We start from the raw sequence: 26,896 nt of genomic DNA on the forward strand, positions 1-26,896 counted from the left end.
TTTTTCAAATTTAAACAGCTTTATTGTCATATGCTGAAAGAATACATGAAAGACATCATTAAAGAGTTATCACATTTTGAGATTCATTCTTGCAAGATCTCAAAAGTATAAAGCATGACCAAAAAAATCACCAACTTTAGACATTGTAATATATCAATCTAATTAAAATTCTACATCTGGTGCAGCTTCTCATAGATCCAAGCATTGAATTATATTTAGATTGGGCAACATACTGAACTGAAGGATATAAAATTGACAATGATTTCACATTAATGGACCTTACTTTATAATGCCAGTAGTTATATTAAGCACACAAAATACTTTCACAAATTGTAAGTAATGATGTCTACTATTGATATCCTCTATCTACTACAGCTTGAAAAAAAATAATCAACATATAATGTAAACACACCTGTTTTAAAAGTAAGTTTTGGGCATTCATTCTCCATTAAAGCTGGCATATGGATATCAGTATTCAATGTAAACTTATGACACTAAGTATTGACTAGATAACAATGTAAATTTTATATGTTATGTACATGTAACATAATTAATTTGAAGCTGTTTGAAAACTTGAATTGAATGAGAAGGAAATGTGATTTCATGCTTACAATTGCAAAACCAGGTGTACAAGTATTTGCCTTCAATCTATGTTACAAAGTTGCAGTGTTGCATTGGAGTGCATTTAAGCTTGTGCAAATTCAAAGCAAATCAAAGAAACTTCCATGTATATTAACTCGATTATGGCAGAAAAGCTTTTGTCCATGTGATCGTAATTCTGCAAATCTGACTTGCATTTCCATTGTAATCTGTGTGATTCTGCGGATAATCATTTTCATCCATTTCATCGTAACCATCTCTACTTAACTGTAACAGCATACACTGAGCAGGATTTGGCATGAATTGTCTGCATGAAGAACTTCAATCACAGTAACTATTGTCTCATTATACCTCGTGACTGTTTTTATTACAGGTATTCGAACTGCTCTTGGTTTGCCTTCATGCACTTGAGGCTAACTGCGATCATCAAGTGTAATTTCTGTTTCACACAACAAAACATGTCTTGTAAGGGGTGTAATCATATTTTGAGTTACATACTTAAATACAAATTGTGTGGTCTTGTAATTTAAGTAGTAGCATATAGATATGGTGTGTGTATCTATATACAGGATCTCTATACGTAATATATTCATATATTCAACACCTATGCTTATGCAAAATCCGAGATTTAAAATGAGGATTTGTACGAACATGTACTTAAACTTGGAAGAAAGAAGGCCACATATTCTTCAAGACCTTAAACAAAACAATTTGTACCACGTAAAAAAAAAGTACTTCTACAGTATAACGTACAACTGGCAGAATTTCTCTTGATATTGATAAATATCATAGAAAGTACAAAGGTATTTCTAAAAACCAATAATTCATACTACTTCAACCATATCAATGATTAATGCATCATGGGATTGAACATACTCTGGTTCAAACTGAAAATACGGAATATCAAAATAAATCACAATTAACTCTCAAACATTTCAATAAAACAATAATCACATTTCAATTGTTACAATGGATTTCACTAAATGGAAAACAAAGCTTTTCTTTATTCACCTTGCTTTGCCTGTTATTAAGTACAAAATGTAATTATTTATACACAAAAGCTACAAAACGTGGACATGAACACATTGATTAATCACTAATCATAATCACAAGCACCAGAGATAAAATCTGGACAAAACATTTCCTCTAAAATTGCGTTTTGGAAATCCTGTACATGTAAATGCTAAATAAAATACAGTGATGTCAATCATTCACTCTACATTTCACCCCTTAAATGTACATACATATACCAGCTCTCTCAAATTCAAGTTTTATAAAAAATAAAGATGAAATTTGCAGAAATCTGACACTCTTGAAATGTTAGAATTAAGGATCTACAAATGAAATCATGATATATCGCACTCCTTTTGTTACGACCAGGCCTTCGTGGTAGTGAGTTAATCGTCCTGGGTGCATTATCATCCAGCCTTTACGTGTTGCAGTCACACTACAGTTGTACCGCAAAAAGCGACATCCACCTCCCTAAATTGAAAAATAAATTCCAGTATTTTATTCCTGCCATGCTTAACTGTTGGACAATTATTACAACGCCCACGGCTATCTCTAGATGTACATGTGCATACTGGCACATGTATTTTACGAATAACTCATTGTCACTATTTCTCAAACAGAAGTACCCCATTAATGGTGGAAATAGTAAAATCAGAAGCATACTCATTATTCTTTTATAATTCATCACCTCTCTGCTGAACTCAATTTTCCCCTGACATTACATCTTTTTATTACATCATTTAGTTTTCATTCATGACAATTTTGATCGGTGCGGTACACTTTCAAGGTATACCGACCGATACTATGTGATTAACTAACTGACCTCAAAATCCACTTTCGGTGTGTTGAGAGCAATGTTGATGGTGAAGGTGGAAGAGTCATGATGTGGACGAAGTCGGTCTTGCTCATCTGGTCGATATCGCACCACAAAGTTCATGATGGATCTAGGAGGCTGAAAAATCAAATAAATGGTAAAACAATGCTAGATTACTAACCTTTAATAATTCACCCGCTTTGTAAATTTCAACACACAAACTGTTGTAAGGGATTGGTTTATTGTAATAGTCTTCAATTCCACTATTATTCTATGGATTAAACTGTCCTTAGATCTGATACCTTTTTATCTATATAATCCCCCCCCCCCTCCCATTTTCTGTATGACACTAGCATTTCCCCTTTATGGCCCTCAGACTTACATCACTATGGTACCCAGCAAATGCCTTCTCCTGGAGAGGAGAAACAAAGACTTTGAGGAAATGTAGCCATTGTTCTTCCAGACCTGCCTGTCGCATGTGTGTGTCCACGGTCGGTACATTCTCATACCCTCCAGCCAGACGGGGATCCTACAAAAAATGTAGTACATTCTAAATATACATCACAACATGTATTATTAGCTCTTGATAAAAACAAGGTATGTTGACTGTTCCTTCTTTCACATTAAAATCCATGTAAAGAAATTATAGCGACCTTTGACTTATTGACATGATAATTACCAGTAACGACCCACGACCAATTATTGCTATGAAGTTTGATGACTGTCAGGTAACTTTATACTGGTCAAAAAATATTTGCACTAATCATAAATGAGGTATCTAGAACACATTTGTCCTTTTCAGATTTGACAGTGAAAAATTATGGGAAATGATCTTGTCCTAAAGCAACTATACTCTGAAATCTGATGACTTATGAAAAGAGTTGTTGGTGAATAGGGGAAATGATCTTATCCTAAGAAACTTGCCCTGAAATCTGATGACTTATGTAAAGAGTTGATAGGTTCTAAATACATGTACTGATCTGATATAAAACAGGTGGGGGGGGGGGATGACTACATGTTTGTCCTTATCAGTCATACATGTACAGCTCTTTTTCTTATTTTAAAACAGAAGCAATAAAGTGTGATGATCCATGGAAAAGGGCAACACTAAATACCCTAGCCTTTTCATTGTGGGGGCATAATACTGGGAAAATGTATGTATGTAGTGGAAATAAGGATTCCTTTTCCTACAGTTTAGAAATTACTTGTTGAGTTTTGGATCTGCTTCTTTCATAGACTAGGGGATGTCCAACATAAGGAATAAATACCTTTAGTATTAAAGGAAATAGCACTGTTTTTGGAGGAAAATGTTGGGGTATCTCCAAATAGGACTGTACTAGGCTGATAATGTATCTGCTAGTATAGCCCAACCTGCAGGTAAGTCTGTTTAATTCAATGTTCTGAAAGGTACTCACTTCATGTCTGCCACCAGACCACTGGTTAAGATGTTCCAATTCCTCCACAAGCTCATCACAAAACTTGACATTCACAATGGGCATCCAGAAAACATCTGGACATGGCTTTAAGTAACAAAATCAAGTGATTATTTTCTATCTTTCTTAGTGGTACTAATCAATACTAAATGCCATACACCAAATTTTACTCTCCCGCATGGAGTATTGACAAGATTCACAAACACCCCTCTCATAAGATCATCACAAACCAATCTGTCTTTCCTTTGAGATATGTAAGCTGATGCTTGATTATTACTAATCTGATATCAATACTTTTCTCTTCACTGCTTCTTCTGAATACCTAACATTTATGTAGAATATCTAATCACAAACCAACTACATTTCACATCCCAATAAAGTTATCGATATTGAGTCTTAGACAATCTTGTACAACATTTCTGTTCATCTTTATTGTTTTATTAATAGACGATTCCACATTATTTATTATTTTATCAATAGACGATTCCATGTTATTTATTATTTTATCAATAGACGATTCCACGATGCAAAATTATTCTGTAGGTTTTGCACTCTCTTCAACCCATTCTACACATGACCTTGGGTAACCTTGCATTTCTTTCCTTATGTCCTCTAGACATGACCTTAGTAACTGCTGGTATTGCAGCACCACAACATAACAAAGTAATGTAAATTCAGATATATGTCCTCAACTTCTTTCGATCAGAATGTCTTTAATAGCATATTGGCAAATCTTCATTATTGTTTTTAATTTACGCCTACGTTTTGCACTCATGGCCTTTGAGCTGGGAGGGATCTTTATCGTGCCACATCTGCTGTGACACGGGGTCTCAGTTTTTGCGGTATCATCCGAAGGACTGCCCCATTTAGTCGCCACGCAAGGGGTACTGAGGACCTATTCTAACCCAGATACCCATGGGACCATAAGATTAGAAACATATCAAAAACTATAATGGTTCACAATGATATTTGAACAATTTTTGTTTTTATATAAATCAACATACACAGTTTTGATCATTCATTTGATTTTCTCATTTTTCATGAATACTAATCATACTTTAGACAATTTTTACTGCAGCAAACTTCTCTATCTTATAATTTCAAAAGCAAGACGTGACTGATAATTAAATAGATTAAATATTTAATAAGATGTATGAGCAAGTACACGTTTTGGGTTTTCTGAATAAAGTATATGTTCTTTGTTTTCTGAATCAATACACACACACTCACACTACACATGAAGAAAAGGCATTAAAAACTGGAAATTTTATCAAATCACAACTCTATCTGTGGCATCTGTATCACTGAAATCAATATGTATTCATTTTGCTTCAGAAATTACCAGTGTTTATAATAATGAATTATGAACTGTCTGCATTCATATGAGAGTCTCACCTAATGGGCTAAACTGACCTCTTAACATAACTTAATCTTAATCTAAACAAAAATGCTTTTAGCGTTGAAGAACTCTGTACCTGTTCCAGTTGGCTGTCTTGTTCGAGACTCTGGGAATAATTTTCATGTATATACTTCAGCTCCCAATCCTGAAATGAAAATTGCCTTTTGCTTAAAAATGAAGCTTCTTAAAAATGCTTATAACCAGAAATACTGCCATATGGCAAATGATGATACAATATAATGAATGCTTACATAGGGGTTCCGCATGAGTTGATACAGGTCATTGTGAAGATGAGAGGTATCCATGTCATCGTAATCCACAAGATGACCCAAGGTCTTTCTGTTGGTGGCATACATGAAAATACCCTGGAAAGCAATGCACATCAGTCAATTCACAATTCAAACAGTTTCTAATTATTTTTTTCAAAATACAATTTTACGACTGTATCAAATACATGACAAGACAAACGAGGCACACAGGCCACACTGGTCACCTGAGCATTATAGTTTAAAACTATCAGTAGTCCCAAGGGCTATAGAATCTAGAAAAAAATTCCTGTTCTGAATTCTAATATTCAGCTAAAGTATCAAACAAGATGTGTTCTTAAAACTTCAATGCCCTTAAAAGTGCCTATATATTGATGAAAGGATTAATTTTACATAATACAATATTAACATAAATACTATATACCAAGTTTGACCCTGCCCTGAAGTCCGAACCTCTATCCCGGGGATTATGAAGTTTACAATTTTGGTAGAGGTCTTCCTACTTTACATCACTATGCATTTATTTATTTTTTATTTTTTCTTAAAGATATGCAGTTGTGAAAAAGATTTTTTAAAATTGGTCAATTTTTTGCCCCATTATTAACCCTTTAACGCCCAGTGACGCCTTTTAAGTGCCGACAGGATTAAATTGGTGGCGTTTTGTTAATAATTGGAATATAGCAAAACAAATTATATTTTCCAAAAGTAGAGTAAACACTAAACAATTTTTCTACTCAAAGTTTTTCTGTACGATGTTGGAACTCGTCGAAAACATGCATTCAAAATCGCACACCATTGCCGGAAAGTAAGAAATTAAACCAAGATGACAAAAATTGTGTTATCTTCTGTTAGTAAAATCTTTCCTACAAAACACAATAATCAAAAATGTATATCATATTCGGAAAGCTTGAAACATTTGCTACATTTTTTTCTTACGGTCATATTTAGGTACCAGCAAGTATCGTAGGCCTATTTCTTCATGAAAGTAATGCATTTTACAAGTTGAAACGAGAAAAATGCACTTTGACGTCACTTGAGATTAGTGTGTGTGTATTGCGCAAATAGATTATGGAAAGATACATAACTATATTTATGTGGAAAAAGTAAATAAATTCATATCGGTAAATCGGTGATTGGGTTTTGGTTTTTGACAAAGAATATATATTAGAACTACTGTTTTACAACCTAAATATATCTATTTCCCTATGAAAGCATGTCAGCCTTCAGCCCAAGTATATGCGTGTGAACAAATGACTATTGCATACAGGATCTGTATTTTTTGTCTCTTTATCTTTTTGACGAATTATACAATCTTAAAATAGTAAAGTTTTGTTTACAGTTAAGCGGCTCACATGCATGCCATATTTCCATTAGATGAATAGGCAATCAATATAATGTAATATAATTCACAATTTTTTATAAGTTAATCATTACGAGCGAGTTTTCAGTGCGAGTTAGATGTAAACTTCTATGTGTACTCATATAAAAGCTTTAGCGTTTAGATAAGATTTTCCCCTTTAGTTGAAATAACAATCCATTAGAAAGAAAAAAAAAAAAATAATAACTTGAGTACAAGTATAAGTACAAGTATGTCAGATGAGTTGTTTTGACTTGTTCCGGTTGTCATGACTGTAATGTAAACAGCGTGTAATTCAATCATGGAGGACAGCGCTGTCCAGCGATACTGACTCTGAAGTTTTGTTGTCAGATGGGTCAGGCATTTGTGTAGATGTCTAAAGTTATGAAGAATTTTCTTCTGATACGAACATTGAATCAGAATATATAGATACACAGTCACTGCTGTGTACATTGGACAGTCATTTGAGTGACACTGCAGACGAGGATTTCTACCTGGAACTCCTCACGTCAACTCCATAGCGTAAATATTGTGGATTTCCAAGAGGTTGGTCATTCTGGTATTTTGATATCTTGAAAACCATGTACATGTATATACATGTAGATATTAGTATCTTCCTTCAGCAGGTCTCCAGTATTGAAGATACATATCTACCAGTAAATATACAAACCTGAACATATCTACAGTGAAACTTCTCTAAACCGGCCAGCTCTCGGACCGAAAAAAATGGCCGGTTTAGAGGGGTGGCCGGTATACCAAGAATTTAGCATTTAGAGACATTTCAGCTCAATCTTTATTAGATATTTCATTGACATACCACAAACCATATAATATGGTGTTCAAGGACTATTATTTCACTATTGGAAATAAAACAAAATAATTTACTAACATGTTTATTTTCAATTTATAGCACTAAAACTAATTAAACATGAATAAACAGTTTTACATTGACATGCATAAATAATGGAAAACATTCAGTTTAAATAAAACTGCATTAATTAATACACAGAGTAGGTACTGCTCACTTTGATATGGGGATCTATGATCAATTAATTAGTCCGCCTGTACCTCCAGGTAATTATTAGGAGAAATAGTCTTGCTGCAATCATCTAATTTTAAACTAAAAATTTATTACAGGATACATAAAGAAAACACAGAGGCCTATTATTGGAATTCCTCTTACCTATAAAAATTCTGTGTATGTCCATTGCTTATATCGTTAACAAATTTGTTTTGACGTTTTTTAAAAGTACAGTAGTAAATATAAAATTTTAATTTTGATGTTTCTTAGGAATTTTAAGACTATGGAAACCCCCCAAAAATCATTTATCTTTTGAAAAGTATCATTAACAGTCATGGGTTTGTTGTTTATTAACTACCACTTATATCCATGGTGCAACAATATGGCGTATTGATTGTATTCATTCTTTATGTGCATATCTGTTTATAACATTTCATAAAGAATTTGAAAGGGTCACTTGGATTAGCCAAGCACCAATTAACACCCTGGACAGCACAGGTAAACTATAGAACTTATAGAGGCCACTTGTGTTTTTCACACCTCCGGTTGATAATTTCCTGCCAGTTGGTCAGTCATTTTTCACATCTGGCTGATCTTAATCACCCTTTTGGCCAAAATTTTCTAGTCTTCAAACAGTGGCCAGTATTACAAGGGTAAATTAAACATTGTTAACAATTGTACTTTAAAAAGTGGCCGATGTCCGGTTTTCAGGGGTGGCTGGTTTTGTAAGACCTTTGTAAGGAAATGTTAAGGTTTCTGCCGGGACTTTGAAAATAGGCCGATATTCAGGGAGAACCGGTTTTCTGAGGGGCCGGTTTGAAGAAGTTTCACTGTACCAGTATATATTTCTATATCTAACAAACCTTTTTTCTAAGACCTATACAAAATGCCATGTCTGGTTCTGTGTTTTCCATAGCAAAAATGTCTCTTATATCCTTCATCAGAGATCCATGGATGAGGTATGCACTTGTGATGTATGGTACATTCCACAGTCCTCTGAAACACCAAGCACAAACAAATTAGAAATCGGAAACAAATCCATGTACATAAAGATTTATTATGTATCTTGATACTTTCCCTCTAGATTCTATAAAGAATATCCGAGCTTTTACTTGACCTTTTGCACTGTGATTGCCAAGGGACTATTTTAACTCAATGGTGATGTTACATGTATATCTGCTTACATAACTGATCAATGATTGTGATGTCATATCGGCTTACAGATATTAATGGATATAAACACTTTGTGCTACTGAAAATGTAAACAAATGTGCATTTCTTTAATTAGAAGTGCATAGAACTTAATGAAAAATTTCCAAAACTCTGTCACGGTCACAAGGTCAACAAATCTGGCATCGTTGGAAAGTTCTTCATACAAAAATTCCATATGCTTAATATAAAAACAATACCTCTTATGATTTGAAAGATATGGCTTATATTCAAATTTTCTAAAAGTAAGAGAAAGGTCAATGTAAAGGTCACCAGGTCAAAGATTTTGGTGTCAATAGAAAGGTCTTGCCACAAGGAATACACATACCAAATATGAAAGGTCTACCTCTTATGGTGTAAAAGATATGATCAAGGTTAGTTTTTTGAAAAATTCCAAAAATGAGGTCAAAGTCACAAGGTCTGGTATCATTGGAAAGGTCTTCTCACAAAAATGCACATGCTACATATAAAAGCAATACCTCTTATGGTTTATATTTGAATTTTCTAAAAGTAAAACAAAGGACAAGATCTTGGTGTTAATGGAAAGGTTGATTGATTGTATCTTGTTTAACGTCTCTCTCTCTCTCTCTCTTTCTTGAGAATTTCTCACTCATATGGAGACGTCACCAAGACCGGTGAAGGGCTTCAAATTTAGGCCTTTGTTCGGTGTTTACGGCCATTGAGCAGTGAGGGTTTCTTTAGTGTGCCACACTTACTGTGACATGGGACATCCGTTTTTAAGGTCATCTCCGAGGACCCGTGACATTCACACCTGATGACGAGAGTTTGGTGATGGAACTGTCAGTACCTGTTTTAATGACTTAGGTCTGTTGCGGCTGGGATTCGAACCCTGGCCTTCCGCATGCATGGCAAATGCTCTAATCTCTAGACCACCACGGTGGTCGTTAATGGAAAGGTCTTGCAACAAGGAATACATGTAAGTTTGATCTCTTACTGCATGGTGTAAAAGATATGACTAAGGTTAAAGTTTTTTGAAAATGTCCAAAACTAGGTCATATTCAAGGTCGTACTCAATGTCAAATATTCAACAAATCTGGTATCATTGAAAAGGTCCTCTTACAAGAAATGCACATGTTAAATGTAAAAACAATACCGCTTACGATTTGAAAGATATGGCTTATATTCAAATTTTCTAAAAGTATGAAAGCTCTACCTTTTATGATGCAGAAGAGTTACCGACTGAATATTGGAAAATATACCCACTCATGGTTGTTGCACAAAGTGGACTAAGTGGCGGGCATATTTCCTCAATATTCAGTCAATAACCTATAATCAATTTACTCTTATAAAATCTTCAAGCAAAGACAGTAAGTAAAATATTTTGAAAATTTCATAAACTAGTGATTATTCCAATAAGCACCAACCCTGCTGACTAATTAATTTAATACTAAAAGCATTTTCTGCTTATCTACTATAAAAACACCCGTTTCATCATTTTTTTCCCCCTTTACTCTTTGGTAAAATTCTACCTATTAACATGAAATTCTTACTTTTGTAAAAATTGTGTAACACCCACCCCCTTTCAATACATGTATAACAATTAACTAAAACATACAGTAGTGCCTTACATTCTCTTCCTCTCCACAATGTCTATGTAGTCCTCTGATCTAGCATACCAGCCTTCCCGGTTCACAGCTCCCCAGAAATTGGACCAGAGCTTGAAGGGGCGTGTCAGTGTGGGAGCCAAAACAGTCCTTCAATGTAGATAATAACGGCAATTATTCGAAAGCAAAAATAGGCATTGGAATATCTCCCACATATCACTATTGTAGAACATGCACATTCACTGCTCAACAGTACTGTTACAAGTCTCTCTATCATTACTGAATCACTGTGTCGGAATCTAGTTTCTCTCCATCATTACTGAATCAATCACTGTCTCTGAATCTAGTTTTTCTCTATCATTACTGAATCACTGTCTCTGAATCTAGTTTCTCTCTATCATTACTGAATCACTGTCTCTGAATCTACTTTCTCTCCATCATTACTGAATCAATCACTGTTTCTGAATCTAGTTTTTCTCTATCATTACTGAGCTGAGTATGGTGGGTTATTTTCTGTTCTATATGTCTCTGATAATTCATGAGCTGAGTATGGCGGGTTATTTTCTGTTCTATATGTCTCTGATAATTCATGAGCTGAGTATGGCAGGTTATTTTCTGTTCTATATGACTCTGATATTATTTCATGTCAAACTGAGTATGGCGAGTTATTTTCTGTTACCTGTTTTGTTCCATGAGTTATATGGCAGGTTATTTTGTTATATATGTCTCTGATATTTGATGAGCTGAGTATGGTGGGTTATTTTCTGGTACCTGTTTATATGGCGAGTTATTTTCTGGTACCTGTTTTGTTCTATGAGTTATATGGCGAGTTATTTTCTGGTACCTGTTTTGTTCTATGAGTTATATGGCAAGTTATTTTCTGGTACCTGTTTTGTTCTATGAGATCTATCAATGCATCTGGGTCTGTGATCTGAGCATACACATCTGCTGAAAACAGGTACTGGTCACTTTTCTGCTTACACACTTCACTACAAAAAAAATAGACATTATGGTAAATAAATGAATTCTTCTATCTTTATATTTTTATCGCAACAATTTCAGAATACAGTATGTATATTTTTCATCATACAGTGTATTTCATTCTGGTTTAGTCCTACTGCAAAGTAATTTTGAAGGTCTATTGAATATGTAAAACATCTTTTAATAAAATTACTGTGAACCCAAATCTGGTTTGCTAAATTTTGATACAATTTAAAACAAATCAATAGCATTGCAAAAGTATATGAACATTAAAATGTCTGTATTTAGGTAAATTACTATATTCTATAACAAAAAGAATTTCATTTTAATTTCAACACATTTTAATACTACATTTCACTATAACCATACAGTAAACAAAGAAAATAAACCTATAGTTTAGAATTCTCTTACATGGCCCAGTTTCTGGCTGCCGATTCACTGATTCCGTCCGATGGCATCAATATGGTGGCAGACCTATACAGATCATTGTATTTCTCCAAGAAATTCGCCACATCCTTGTTGTGGAATTCCACCTGTCAGATGAAACATATTACATCTATATACATGCTTCAATAGACCAATTCTTTTACTACTGATATTATAACGTTAAACAATACCAGCATTCATCATTGCAGACCAACTTTTTGAGCGATGAAAACATGCTTGAGAAACACTATCCACCTCATTACAGTAAAATCCTACTGAGACAAATCTGTATTTTTGAGTTAATGGCATGTCATTGATGACACATTAGATAATGAATCTTTGAAGTGTTTGATTTACACATACAGTATGAATATGATTTTGTAAGAGTCATATATACTTGCCAAAACTGCCACAGTTCCTGGTGAATGACCTTTATTTTTGTTACAGTACCCTAGCCTTTTCATTTACCCTCAATCTCATATAAATTATGGTTAGAAAGTCATGGCACCATGGTTAAACAGACAAACCAAAAATACAGGTGAAAGTTCGTAGCACAATGTGTTCGGCAAATACTCTACGCATGTATTGAATGAACCAGTTAAATCATGAAATTTACACTCAATTAGAACTTTTTAACATTTTAACAAAGACAAGAAAAACAAGACTTGAAAGAAAATGCTTTGCACCATCAACAACTCCAAAATGCATGTACATACGTTGTTGTGAATGAACAGGTCAACCCTTGATTTGGGATACTTCTGACTAGCTATTCTCTCCAGGAATTCCTCAGCAAATGGACTTGGACGTTCAAAGAAAAGTGACAGCAAAACAGTGGGGAATTCTTCATCCTGAAATACACCAAAAACAGAGTTACATATACAACAAAACAGTGGGGAATTCTTCATCCTAAAATACACCAAAAACAGTGACATTTACAACAAAACAGTGGGGAAATCTTCATCCTAAAATACACCTAAAACAGTGACATATACAACAAAACAGTGGGGAAATCTTCATCCTGAAATACACCTAAAACAGTGACATATACAACAAAACAGTGGGGAAATCTTCATCCTGAAATACACCAAAAACAGTGACATATACAACAAAACAGTGGGGAAATCTTCATCCTGAAATACACCTAAAACAGTGACATTTACAACAAAACAGTGGGGAATTCTTCATCCTAAAATACACCTAAAACAGTGACATATACAACAAAACAGTGGGGAAATCTTCATCCTGAAATACACCAAAAACAGTGACATTTACAACAAAACAGTGGGGAATTCTTCATCCTGAAATACAACAAACACAGTGACATTCATCTGTTAAAAAAGCATAATTAGAAAACAATAAAGCTTCTGCATCAGCTTGAAGTTTGAACAGCCTCCATTCTATCATTCAATTAAGCATATTGTTCTTGTATAACATTGTCCAAATAATTTGAAAAAGTATGTTCTGATGAAGAAGGAAGAAGAGAGAGAGAGAGAGAGACACACAGAGAGAGAGAACAATTTTGTTCTTACTTTCAAATTTCTGATGCTGATAGTGTCTTCCTTACAGGCAAGACATCCACTCTGTGTTGTCCAGCCATCTGCCAGATAATTGGAGAATCTGTTAAATTCAGGCTGCAAGAGACAATCAGAAATCATAAGACTTAGTTAGATCAAAGGACTGAGAGGTTTAGATGGTGTTTTAACAAAGTCAATTCTTGAAACCTGAACCACATCAAAGTACTGTATTTCACATTATCATTTTACCTAGTATTTAATTCAATGATATTAATGGCATTGCAAAATAAAATTGAGATCAAATATCCTATACAATTGAACTATACAGGGTCAGCATGATACTTAGCAGAAGAAATAAGAAGAAGAAGAACTGTAGCTCTCTGGGGAAAAGATTGGGACAGATCTAGGAGATACCAGTTTGACCAGAGCATCAACAAATGTTTGAAGTACATGCATGTCTTGACACAATCATAAATCGGGAAAATATGTTAGGATTTTTTTAATGATATCAAATCTAGAGATAACAATGTAAAATACAGAGATGAAATGCTTGAATCATGCACAGCAAAAATAGCACTGAAAACTGAAGGTTTTTAAAATGAGTGGATCTATAAACAGTAGAATTTTACAATGGGTGGATCCGTAAACTGAAGGATATTGCAATGGGTGGATCTGTAAACTGAAGGTTTTTACAATGGGTGGATCCGTAAACTGAAGGATATTGCAATGGGTGGATCTGTAAACTGTAGATTTTTACAATGGGTGGATCCATAAACTGAAGGATTTTGCAATGGGTGGATCTGTAAACTGAAAGTTAGTACAGTGGGTGGATCCGTAAACTAAAGGATTTTACAATGGGTGGATCTGTAACTCTCTCTTGTATATTTCAATTTTTTGCCTAATTAAGCTAGTCCTGCAGATACTGTACATGACACCAAAAAGTAAAAAAACAAGAGATGTTTGTAAAACACATATGCCCCCCATGGTGCAAAATTGAAAAGGGTTATACACACACATCATTTAATTGATAGTAGTATCATCAATTCAAACTATTGAGAAGACAATATCTTCCTATGTCAAGAGTGAATTGACCATGTGACCTAAAAATCAATAGGGGTCATCTACTTCTTATGCTGTACCAGTGTACCAAAGTTGGTGTCAATCAAGCAAATAATTCTTAAACAAGAGATGTTTGTAAAACACATATGCCCCCCATGGTGCAAAATTGAAAAGGGTTATACACACACACATCATTTAATTGAGAGTAGTATCATCAATTCAAAATATTGAGCAGACAATATCTTCCTATGTCAAAAGTGGATTGACCATGTGACCTAAAAATCAATAGGGGTCATCAACTCCTGAAGATGTACCAGTGTACCAAGTTTGATGTCTGTCAAGCAAAGGGTTCTCAAGATATTGAGCGGACAGTATATTCCTATGTACAGTTTAACCCTCGACCTTTGACCACGCGACCTCAAAATCAATAGGTGTCATATTCTCCTGAAGATGTACCAGTGTACCAAGTTTAATGTCTGTCAAGCAAAGGGTTCTCAAGATATGGAGCAGACAGTATATTCCAATGTCCAGTTTGACCCTTGACCTTTGACCATGTGATCTGAAAATCAATAGGGGTCGTCTTCTCCTGAAGACGTACCAGTGTACCACGTTTGATGTCTGTCAAGCAAAGGTTCTCAAGATATTGAACGGACAGTATATTCCTATGTCCAGTTTGACCCTTGACCTTTAAACATGTGACCTCAAAATCAATAGGGGTCATCTTCTCTTGAAGATGTACCAGTGTATCAAGTTTGATGTCTGTCAAGCAAAGGGTTCTTGAGATATTTAACGGACAGTATATTCCTATGTCCAGTTTGACCCTTGACCTTTGACCATGTGACCTCAAAATCAATGGGGGTCATCTTCTTCTGAAGATGTACTGGCGTACCAAGTTTGATGTCTGTCAAGCAAAGGGTTCTCTAGACATTGAATGGTCAGTATATTCCTATGCCCAGTTTGACCCTTGACCTTTGACCATATGATCTCAAAATCAATAGGGGTCATCTACTCCTGAAGATGTACCAGTGTACCAAGTTTGATGTCTGTCAAGCAAAGGGTTCTCAAGATATTGAGTGGACATTATATTCCTATATCCAGAGTAGATTGACTCTTGACCTTTTGACCTGAAAAACAATAGGGATCCTCTTCTACTCATAACCAACCCACATATGAAATATCATTATCATCAAGTGAATGGTTCTCAAGATATTGAGCGGACAACATGTGGTCTACCGACCGACCGACAGGTGCAAACTAATATGCCCCTCTTCTTTGAAGGGGGGCATAAAAAGATCCCTTTCTCATAAATATTTAGTATGTCTTTTATAACCTTATAGTTTTGCCTACTTTAAGTTACTATGTTAACCTCAGTTGATTATTATTTTATGTCTTTTTTATGTATTTATTGTTCTTTGTTTTAGTTTGTTTTACATGTAAAGCACTTTAGGGTAATTGTGTTGATTAGATAAAGTGCTATATAAATGTACATTAATAACACAATTATATTGAATGATAATGTAAGAAACTATTAATCAATCGTAATGAATGTGTGTATGTGAATTCTACAGTTACAAGTATGTATCAAATTGTCTATTGTGCTAAAATTACACATATAAAATTGTAGATGTTGTTGATTCATCTGCTTGAACAACACTATTTCTGTCAATGCATTTAAGTCTTTCTTTCTGTTGCTTGAATTGCAGGGATCAACATCAATGACTGCCAATCACTCCGGATAAGTAAAATTTGCATTTGGGTATGTGAAAATCCAAATATGGTTGCCAAATTGGCCAAGCAAAAATAAACCTCTTTAGAAAAATTTAATTGTAGAATCTGCATTTATCTGCAGTTCATGCATTGCATGTAAAGAAAATCAGTTTCACTACTTTTCTTTAACACACACATCACCAACTTGATGGCAAAAGCATCAGATTATTGTGTTCAAACATCTGTAGTGGCACTAACCAGCTTGACATTATGCATAGTTAGCATATTCATCAAATACATGCATCAATAATGAACTGTATACCTTGATAGGACCATTTCCATGCACCACAATTGGAGTACTCCCAGTTTTTTCATTGTAAGCAAAGCTATGTTCACTTTTGAATTTGATTGTGACATCATCTAATAAGAAACAATAGGAACTATAACTGCAATGTGTAGACAAGGTTTTATATTTCTCTACATATAATGCATAAATTCTTTACACCATAACAGAATCACAAATAAATCTGAAGAATTTCATATGCACTAACTTAATTTGAAAGTGAAAATCTGCATATAAGACTCCCCCCCCCCCCCCCCCCCCCCTTTTCACATACAATTAAATGTCATCCCCCTTCCTTCTTATAATTACAGTAACCATGTAAATGTAAATATCTACATGTGTGCTATCAACAAAATCTGGTATTTTTTCTGAAAAATTGTGCATGCAGAGTTTCTAAAATCCTGTACATGAGTGCCCATGAATAAAAAATACCGTTTAGATCCACTTTTTTATTCATGGAAATCAAACAGAATAATTTTAAATGGAAGGTAGTTGGAATGATGCCAAGGTTACGATATACAAATAATGACTAAACACATTGACTTTAATATATTTTCCATACTTCGTACAATGCAGTTTCTAAAGACTGTTGGAACTAAAAACTCAATCTCCTCATTTTCAAAATATTATAGAACAACTCTGGTATGTGATGATATGTATATTAATATAAATGAAGAAACGAATAAGTCTTTTTCCATTACCTAAAGCTCCATTCATGTTCTGGAAAATCTCAGATTTTACATCAAGCTTCATACTCCATTTTTTCTGAAATAGAAAACAATAGATATTGTCATGTTATTTTAATCAAACAAGTTTTGTATTCCACGTTCATTTTCTTAATTGTTTGTTGACTTTTTATGAAAAATCAGAGTTCCCTGTCACAGATTTAATAAACAAGTATTCCTGATGAACTGAATATCATGTCCCATAGTCAATCAATAAACAGAATAGTATGCCAGACCTGCCTACCCAAAATGGATGTTATCTGTAGTTTTCTAAGATTCTGTCAGTAAGATTGGACTTTTTATGCAAATGATTTTCTACTTTCAAAGCAGAATTTTTAAAAAACAAAATTGTAAATAAAGGATTGTTTACACAGTACAAAACATTTGTCTTTACACTTGGTTTTATTTGGTTGAAATGTTGTTAAAGTGGAAAAACAATGTCAAAAATATTGAAACCATGTACCGTATATACTCGCCTATAAGTCGGTTCACCTATAAGTCATTTGTATAGTTTTAAGGTCATTTTGGAGGGAATTGCCATTGACCTATTCATAAGTTGGTCTAACTTTTTTCAAGAATCAGTTGACAATTTCAAATCAATGCTCTATTGTTTTTACCTGTGTATTAAATAATATTTTGCGAAATGCGCCAATATTTGATATTTTCCCCAACAAATCAATTTCATATCAATACTCTTATGTATTTATCTGTATTCCAATAATATTTTGGGATATGGCATCTATATTTCACTTTTTATTCTCAACAAATTAAACAGTTACTATTTTGTTTACTTCGTCCATGTTTTTGTTGTTTAAAAAATACTAGGCTATACATTACGCCATCCAGACATCCAGAAAAATACTAATCTTCTTAGGACACTCCTATAAGTCGGACACAGAGATTTGGACCAAAATCTAACTCCCAAAAATTTGACTTATAGGAGAGTATATACGGTAATAGGAGACTCTTCAAATTAAGACTTTTCAATCTACTTTTTCACATTACTTAATGAATTCATTTATGTTGACCCCTGAATTTAGTTGTTTGTTTTTTTTTAAATGAAAACTCATCTTACAATTTTACTATCATTAAAGCATCTCTACTGGTGCAACAATTTTAGTGATGAATTCAGAACAAAAAAATTGAAGATCAGAAAATCAAGGGATTTTGAATTGAAATCATAAATCATATTTAGGGGGTCAAATTAATTGTAAAAATGATGAGCAAATTGGGAGGTTAGGCAGGTAAGTCTGTTATGCCCCACAGTCAATCACTAAACTGAATACATATCATGCCCCATAGTCAATTACAGAATTGAATATTATGCCCCATAGTCAATGACAGAATTGAATATCATGCCCCATAGTCAATTATAGAATTAAATATTATGCCCCATAGTCAATTATAGAATTAAATATTATGCCCGATAGTCAATTACAGAATTATATACCATGCCCCATAGTCAATTACAGAATTGAATATTATGACCCATAGTCAATTAAAGAATTGAATATTATGAATTGAATATTATGCCCAATAGTCAATTACAGAATTGAATATTATGCCCCATGATCAATTACATAATACAATATTATGCCCCATAGTCAATTACAGAACTGAATATCATGAATTGGATATTATGCCCCATAGTCAATAAGTAAGAAACCTGATCCTTGAATGTAATACTAGTACATGTATATGCTTATGAACAGAAAGTCCAATATACACAGAAAAGGTATCTAAATCATCACGACACTACCAAATATTTCTACAGAAGTGTCATTCATTCATGTGTACCTATACTATTTATGGACATGATTATACAGCAGGAAGGAAGTGGTCAGGCATGGCTGACCAGAGACTCACCCGCAGTGTCTTGTCCAGGAAGATGTTGGTGAAATACAATTGATCATCATCTGTATCCTTTATTTCACGGTGGGTTATCATCTCATACAGGTCCTTTGCATAACCAATGTATCCTGCGAACACACAATAGCACAATAGGTACATGTAATCAAGAGTTGGAAAATCAATGAAATTGTGTACTAGTTAGGGCTGAAACAACACCAAAATATCAATACTGTTCAATATAATGCTCGATTCATTTCCTTGATCTTTGGTTCGATACGTTTTTTAAAATCGGGTTTGGTAAAATATATCGGACTTAACCATGTACGAGGGACAAAATGATGTCCGATAATGATCAGACCGTTGTTAGCCTTGAGTCTGACGAAAACAATAAACTTAATCAGTTTAAATTACAGGGCCAACAGGCATCTTACCATTCGGCAGTTTGCAAACAGTTTAGTTTTGAAATTGTGACGTTAATTAAATTTTTCTTCTAAGTTATCATTGGTTTCTACTATAAAATGTATCATATTGAAAATATTCAATCATGGTACTAGTATTGCAATATGTATCGTATCATGAAGGGGGCATATCGTTTCAGCCCTAGCACTGCTAGTTACAGGGCTGGGTACACTTACAAGTTGCCAGTTCTGTTCAAAATCTGCCAGACCTGATTTTAAATTTTGTAATGTTTATTATCCTATATGAATGAATTTACAAATAAAGCGTATTTTTGATATTTGTTGTTGCTGTTAAATTAGCCCGACCACCGGGCTATTACATGAACTTTCATCCCCGCCAGCCTGAGAAATAGACTGCTTCAGGAGGTTGGGCAAGATGTAATTTCTGACCCTGATGTAATAAACATGCTGTAAATCTACTCTATTTAATTTCAGTGTATATTGCTAAATTTTATTGTCTATTTTGCATTCTGCATATATGGATTATTTTTAATATGCAATAATGGATCTATATTTCATAAGTGCTCTTTCCAAAAAAGATTTTCTTCCCAAAGAAAATTGAAAGTAAAAAGCAATACCTCCTGAGTTAAGGTACCGATTTTCATTTGGCTTTACTTGTGGATATGATTCCTGAAAATAAAACCATCAAATGTATCACTGTTACCTTTAGCCCAATTTTCTATATATAATCTAATTAAATTTCTTACACTGCAAAAATATTGGGGGTAATGTAATCCTCAATGAGCAATAAGAGGTCAGATGCTGCTCATGAAAAAATATAATTTTATCTTACAGGTAAGTAGACTGTAAACTGTTCTTTGTAATGGATGTATAAATCAATTAGCAGCTCATCTCCTGATGTTTAGATCAAATAAAATGTGAGAGATCCTTTCCTAAACTTTCAATAATTTTCCTTTGAATCCATCACATACATTCTCATTCCATGGTGTTCCATAGGCAGATCCAGTGAGTGGAGTGAGGTTTGTTGCCATGTTAGGGATAAGAAAAAAAGCCAAAATGTATTTATAATTGTGTGTAATGTTTAATAACTTCATTGACCACCACTGCTGTTTAGAACAAGGAAGATGAACACATTAAACAGGTACTTCTGTGTAACATGTAACAGTGGACTGCCATATACTGTAGTGACAGTCCTATTACCACAGGGTGTGCCAAAACCAATAATGCATGATATATTGAGATTTAAACTCATGGGAAATATTCAAGACACAGTTTGATTGGACATTAAATTTGTGCCAGGTCAATGTTAACCAACTTCAAGTTTGACTCCCACTGACAAATTTCTTGGATCTGCCCTTGCAATCACATGTAATCAAGCATGACACAATCTTCGTTTGATTAAGTACATACAGCTAATGAGGGATCTGGCCAACAAAATCCTTCCGCAGAAAACACAACCCTGGAGTTAAATTTGTTGAACTTTTCCAAAATTTCTGCCTTGCCAGCTGTTAGAACAACGTCATAGCTACAAGAGAGAGAATTCTATTTCACTCTATTTCACACACAGCTGCCGTGTTACACAGATTTATCCACCTTGTAAAACTAATGCAGTGTATCAACTAAACATGTACAACATTTGCTTTCAAATTTGTTCACGCCTGGATAAAAATAAGACAACACTACTTCAAATACTCCATTTCTAAGTTGCCCAATACAGTAGTTGTTTCCCTTTGTTTAACTTTATTATATTCATTCATTATGCATTCATATATTGCCTAAATGATGATTACCAGATAGCATGCAACCACCAGAACTGCAGGGAAACACAATTCAATATCAAAGTTTATGATTATTTGAGAAGGAAATTAATAGTACCAACAAAAATGAAATTCGCCATCTTTTTTTTAAGAGTAGCAATCATGTCAGAGAAGAAAAATTAATTTAATTTAAATTTAATGGCCTAATTCAAACATTTTCTTCTTGATATGACCAGTTTAATAATAAACAAAATTCATAGTTTCATTAACTTTTATCAACATCTACACATTAACAAGTCTATAATATATGTATACACCTGAACCCATCCAAGCATTCAATAGAATAACAAGTACTTCTATCACAGAAGAGCTGACATTGCATAAATTCTGTAAGTTCTGTATTATCGATAAATGGCAAACACAGCTTCAGTCAAATACAGTTATAGCACCATCTTTTGTAAGTTAGTTGTTTTTGCTTCTTATTTTTCAAATGTTAGCTCATGCTTAAAGTTTACTAACCTGTCTCCTTTACCTGTTTTTACTAACCTGTCTCCTTTACCTGTCTTTACTAACCTGTCTCCTTTACCTGTTTTTACTAACCTGTCTCCTTTACATGTCTTTACTAACCTGTCTCCTTTACCTGTCTTTACTAACCTGTCTCCTTTACCTGTCTTTACTAACCTGTCTCCTTTACCTGTTTTTACTAACCTGTCTCCTTTACCTGTTTTTACTAACCTGTCTCCTTTACCTGTCTTTACTAACCTGTCTTGTCTTTACTAACCTGTCTCCTTTACATGTTTTTAATAACCCGTCTCCTTTAACTGTCTTTACTAACCTGTCTCCTTTACCTGTCTTTACTAACCTGTCTCCTTTACTTGTTTTTTTTACTAACCTGTCTCCTTTAACTGTTTTTACTAACCTGTCTGTAAACATGAGAATGAGATTTTCTTGGTCCTTGTATTTCTCAAGTTCTTTTTTTAGGATGTTGACTTTGTGACCTCCGCCAGCATGGTTGGCCACATCCCCACCCCTCCAGTCTTGTCCCATCCCATACACCTAAAAAATATATACAGTTAACAATGAAATATACACCTGAAAAAAATACACATCCAACAATACAGCTGAAATACTGCCAAAAGGGTGTAAAACCATAATCAATCCAACAATGAAAGTTCTCTCTCTCTCTCTCTCTCTCTCTCTCTCTCTCTCTCTCTCTCTCTCTCTCTCTTCCACATAAAAAACATTACTGGCAACATATTTAAAATAATTTTGGAGAAGAGAAGATTCAGGACAAATAGGATTACCAACCTGAGCCCCCTGCAAGGCGCATTGGAAGGCAGGAAATAGATAATTTGTGCTCAATGGAGAATAAATGGTTTTTAAGATATACACTCTGGACATGACAACATAACACCCCCAACCCTATCCACCCTTCAAGTGGAAAAACATCCATATTTTTCTTGAATGTGAAAAATATCAGTTGCCTTAATTTTTTTTTGGTCTGTAGGGGGCTGAAATTCATACCATTCCCAATGCTGACCCATGGGGATCCGATTTAGAATGGCTCCTGAGTATCCCTTGCTTGTCATAAGAGGCCACTAAATGGGACGGTCCTTCGGATGAGATCGCAAAAACCGAGGCCCTGTGTCACAATAAAGATCCCTCCCTGCTCAAACGCCATAAGCGCTGAGCAAAGGCCTAAATTTTGCAGTCCTTCACTGGCAATGAAGTCTCCAAATGAGTGAAAGATTCTTAAGCAGGATGTTAAACAATATACAACAAACCCACCCAATGCTGAGGAACAGGTGTTAAACTGTTTTTCCCAAAATGACAGCTAAAGATTTCCCAAAGGATAAAAAAAATCTTAGTCAAAAGTTCTTTTTTCTTTTTGTTATGAATTCTTCCTGGATACCTGGAGTATTTACCTATTTTATTGCAATGAAGCTCGGGACAGGTATTCTATGAATCTATCAACGTGACTAAATGTAAGAGGATATAAAAAACATGAAGCCTATATTTCTATACTTCAAAACCGAAGAGTTTAAACTGAGGAACCCATGTCCATTGAGAAGAGACCAGGTGGTTGATTGATTGATTGATGTTTTCCACCACACTCAACAATTTTTCAGTTATCTGGTGGCGCCCAGTTTTTTATTGGTGGAAGAGAGAACCCAGATACAATGTACCTGGGAAGAGACCACCGACCGTCCGAAAGTAAACTGAGAAACTTTCTCACTTACCGGCGTGAGCGGGATTCGAACCCGCGCCGACCAGAGGTGAGAGGCCATGTGATTTTGAGCGCGATGCTCTAACCACTCGGCCACGGAGGCCCTGAGACCAGGTGGAAAATCAACAACATCGAACAACAGCATGACAGTGACAAAAGTCTTTCAATGAAAAATAATTCCAATATCATTTATTACACTTGTTTTGATTGGATAGAAATAAAACTAATTGAGAATTTACACATCAATAAATCCAAAAATGCTAATGTATACATACGCACATGAAAACAAATAACATAGTGCAAGGAAACTATTCAAATTTTTGAAATTTATAATACAGGGAACGAATTTGAATTACAAGAATCAAACATTCCTTTTGAACAATTTATCGATGTGCAAACTCTGGACATTTTACTCACAAACTTCGCACTTTTATTCGGTTTGTGAGTAAAATGTCCCGAGTTTAACGAATGTTTAATCCTATACAAATTCCAAGGGTTTTACTTCGATCTTTGAAAATGCTAAAGAAAATGAAAGTATTCAGAATGTTGATGATTAAAGATCTGAGTATTCAGAAAAGGTAAAAATCATCATCTTTAGCCACCACCTGCACTGGAGACAGACGCTAATTTAATTTGGCAAAATCTGACTCAAGACTATGCCTGGGTCATGGTTTAACTGGAACATTTCCATCTTTCTTTACCACCAAAAACAGGAAATTGAAGTTAACTTAAATCAGTAGATAAATCAATTAGTTTAGCTTTTTATTAAAACAAATGCAAGTGTTTTTCCAACTTCAGTTAATATTCATACGAGATATAACTAAGTTTTGATTGGTGTTAAAGATAGGGATGGGGTCAATGACATACAAAAGTAATTAACTAAATTACAATTACTTTGCCAAATTCTTCAATTAATTTACAACTACTACAGTTTACAAATGTAATTAATTAATTACAATTACTTTGATAAAGTTATTAATCAAATTACAAATTATATTTTGTCAGTTATCAACAAAAATTTATACAAGATATAGTTATTCACATATGTATAAGTATATGATGTTGTAGATGTTTCCCAATGAATACTTAAAGATTTTATCATGATAAGCTTTTCAAAGGTTAAGACATTCATACATTAAGTAAAATGATTGATTGATTAACTATTGTTTAACGTCCCTCTCGAGAATATTTCACTCATATGGAGACGTCACCATTGCCAGTGAAGGGCTGCAAAATTTAGGCCTATGCTCGGTGCTTAGAGCAGGGAGGGATCTTTATTGTGCCACACCTGCTGTGACACGGGACCTCGGTTTTTGTAGTCTCATCCAAAGGACCACCCCCATTTAGTCACCTCTTACGACAAGCAAGGGGTACTGAGGACCTATTCTAACCCAGATCCCCACGGGATTTAAGTAAAATGTATAAAGGAACATGGTGGAAGGGAAATTAAAGATTTTAATTCTTCATTGAGCATGTTGAGAATTTGATTTTTTTGTATGATTTTATTGTCTTATGATGTAATTGAAAAGTAATCGGAATTACGTGTTATTTGCAATGTGATTAATCAAATTACAATTACTTGTAATTAAAAAAATCTTTAATAAAAAATTACTTCCAATTACTTGAAAATATGTAATTACACTAAATTACAATGACTTTTTTTAATTACCCCATCCCTAGTTAAAGATACACTCTGGACAAATGATGTCTACAGACAGACAGACAAGGTGATTCCAGTATACCCCTAAACTTTGTTTGTAGGAGGAGGGGGGGATAACTTGATAAAACTTTCATAATTTCTAAAGTTGATATTTACCTCCACATCCAAACCATACTTATTTGTTGACCTCAGATATCTTCTAAATCCATCAGTGACATCAGTGGCTATTGTTATCAGCTTTAGCTCTGCAAGATATTAAATTGAATACTCAAATATACAGGAACATGATGAAAGGCGGCATACTCCTGTCCGTGGAGTAACTTAATTTTTTGTTGTTTTAGAAAATTTGAGGAGCATAAGAACTTGATTTTGTGTTTCAATGAGTTGTTTTGTACCATATTTTCTATTGTTCATTGAGGATCTAAATTTGTGAGTATATCCGTATCACTAAAACAACGAAAATCCAACCTAAAAAATATTGATTTTACAGCTCGCACATTATTTTTAATTTTCTGACGAATTCATTCAATTTAAATGTAAGAAAACAATCTTAACTTGCAAGTTGCATCTTATGTTGCAACATACCCAATAGAATACAAGATATGGACTTATCTAAAACCTGAATCTTGAATATAAACATATATTCCAAGTGAATATAAATATTGGTAAATTTATGAATTGCAAGATAACATATTTTTCTTCATTGTCAACATATTTCTCTTTGCAGCTTAACATTTAAAAAATTTCATATTGGTATAACAATATTTTGTATGCTGCATGTTGGCATATTCAATAGATCCAGATTTATTTCATCATCATGCATGGATATTCCTTTGCTAGAGATGGATTGTAACATATTCCCTTTAGAGGAGTAAATACAGGCATTGCCTACATCCACTATAGAATACTGTAACAATGACAAATTTTAATCAGCAGTCATAAATAATGCATAGAACTTTGGTTGCAGAACTATAGCTCTTTTAGGATAGACACCACCACTCCACCACCCACCCCCAGTCATTGAACTGCAGTTGGAGTTCTGCAGCTGAACGGACAAAGGACTCTTTTGCACCTTGTGAATGGTGAATTAGTTTTAACAATGTGTGTCGATATAAGACATTCAAAAATGTCATTCTGAATCAGAAAATATATTTCTTCTGTTTAAACTGTATAAAACCTGCACAAAATCTGTACGGCTTTAATCAACTTTCGTGAGAATAGATAACACATAATTCGTGAGGTTACATATCAATTGTCACGTAGAGCATTAGGCCTTACCGTTATCTGTCAAAGCCACCGAATAGGAAACAAAACTCAAGATAAGAGTGTTCATAAACACAACCAGTTTAAAACTTTCCATCTTAGAATGCTATAACTCCTAAACTTTTAATTCATTCCACCAGTTCTCCAGAATCGATGATGTGGCAACTAGAAGCTTCTGCGATGTAATCCGACACCACAGCCGAAATCTACAGCTTCAACCCTGACCCATGTGTTTTCTTCTTGTTTGCAATCCGAAAATTCCTTCGGAAATGCTCTAGAGTTTATGTAG

At 34.2% G+C, this 26,896-nt stretch overlaps 1 protein-coding gene across 1 annotated transcript; it reads right to left on the reverse strand.

Annotated features, from left to right (window-relative positions):
• LOC125679627 (multifunctional procollagen lysine hydroxylase and glycosyltransferase LH3-like) lies at positions 1-26,896 on the reverse strand. Its single transcript, XM_048919003.2, has 20 exons — positions 26,623-26,896; positions 25,501-25,589; positions 22,377-22,513; positions 21,111-21,225; positions 20,318-20,369; positions 19,297-19,409; positions 17,407-17,470; positions 16,685-16,782; positions 13,612-13,713; positions 12,799-12,930; positions 12,068-12,189; positions 11,563-11,664; positions 10,700-10,825; positions 8,765-8,897; positions 5,509-5,622; positions 5,334-5,402; positions 3,841-3,945; positions 2,808-2,954; positions 2,435-2,563; positions 1-2,082 (listed from the first exon to the last, which is right to left on the reverse strand). The coding sequence occupies exons 1-20, from the start codon at positions 26,702-26,704 to the stop codon at positions 1,927-1,929; spliced, it is 2,187 nt and encodes a 728-aa protein (XP_048774960.1). The 5' UTR covers positions 26,705-26,896; the 3' UTR covers positions 1-1,926.

Source organism: Ostrea edulis, chromosome 1 (genome assembly GCF_947568905.1).
Source record: "Ostrea edulis chromosome 1, xbOstEdul1.1, whole genome shotgun sequence".
NCBI lineage: Eukaryota > Metazoa > Mollusca > Bivalvia > Ostreida > Ostreidae > Ostrea > Ostrea edulis.

Coding starts and splice junctions, on each gene's coding strand:
- LOC125679627 (XM_048919003.2), bottom strand. CDS start 26,704: ATGGAAAGTTTTAAACTGGTTGTGTTTATGAACACTCTTATCTTGAGT. Junction 11,665..12,067: donor GCAGCCAGAAACTGGGCCAT/GTAAGAGAATTC, acceptor TTTTTTTTGTAG/TGAAGTGTGTAAGCAGAAAA. Junction 3,946..5,333: donor AAGACAGCCAACTGGAACAG/GTACAGAGTTCT, acceptor TGTTACTTAAAG/CCATGTCCAGATGTTTTCTG.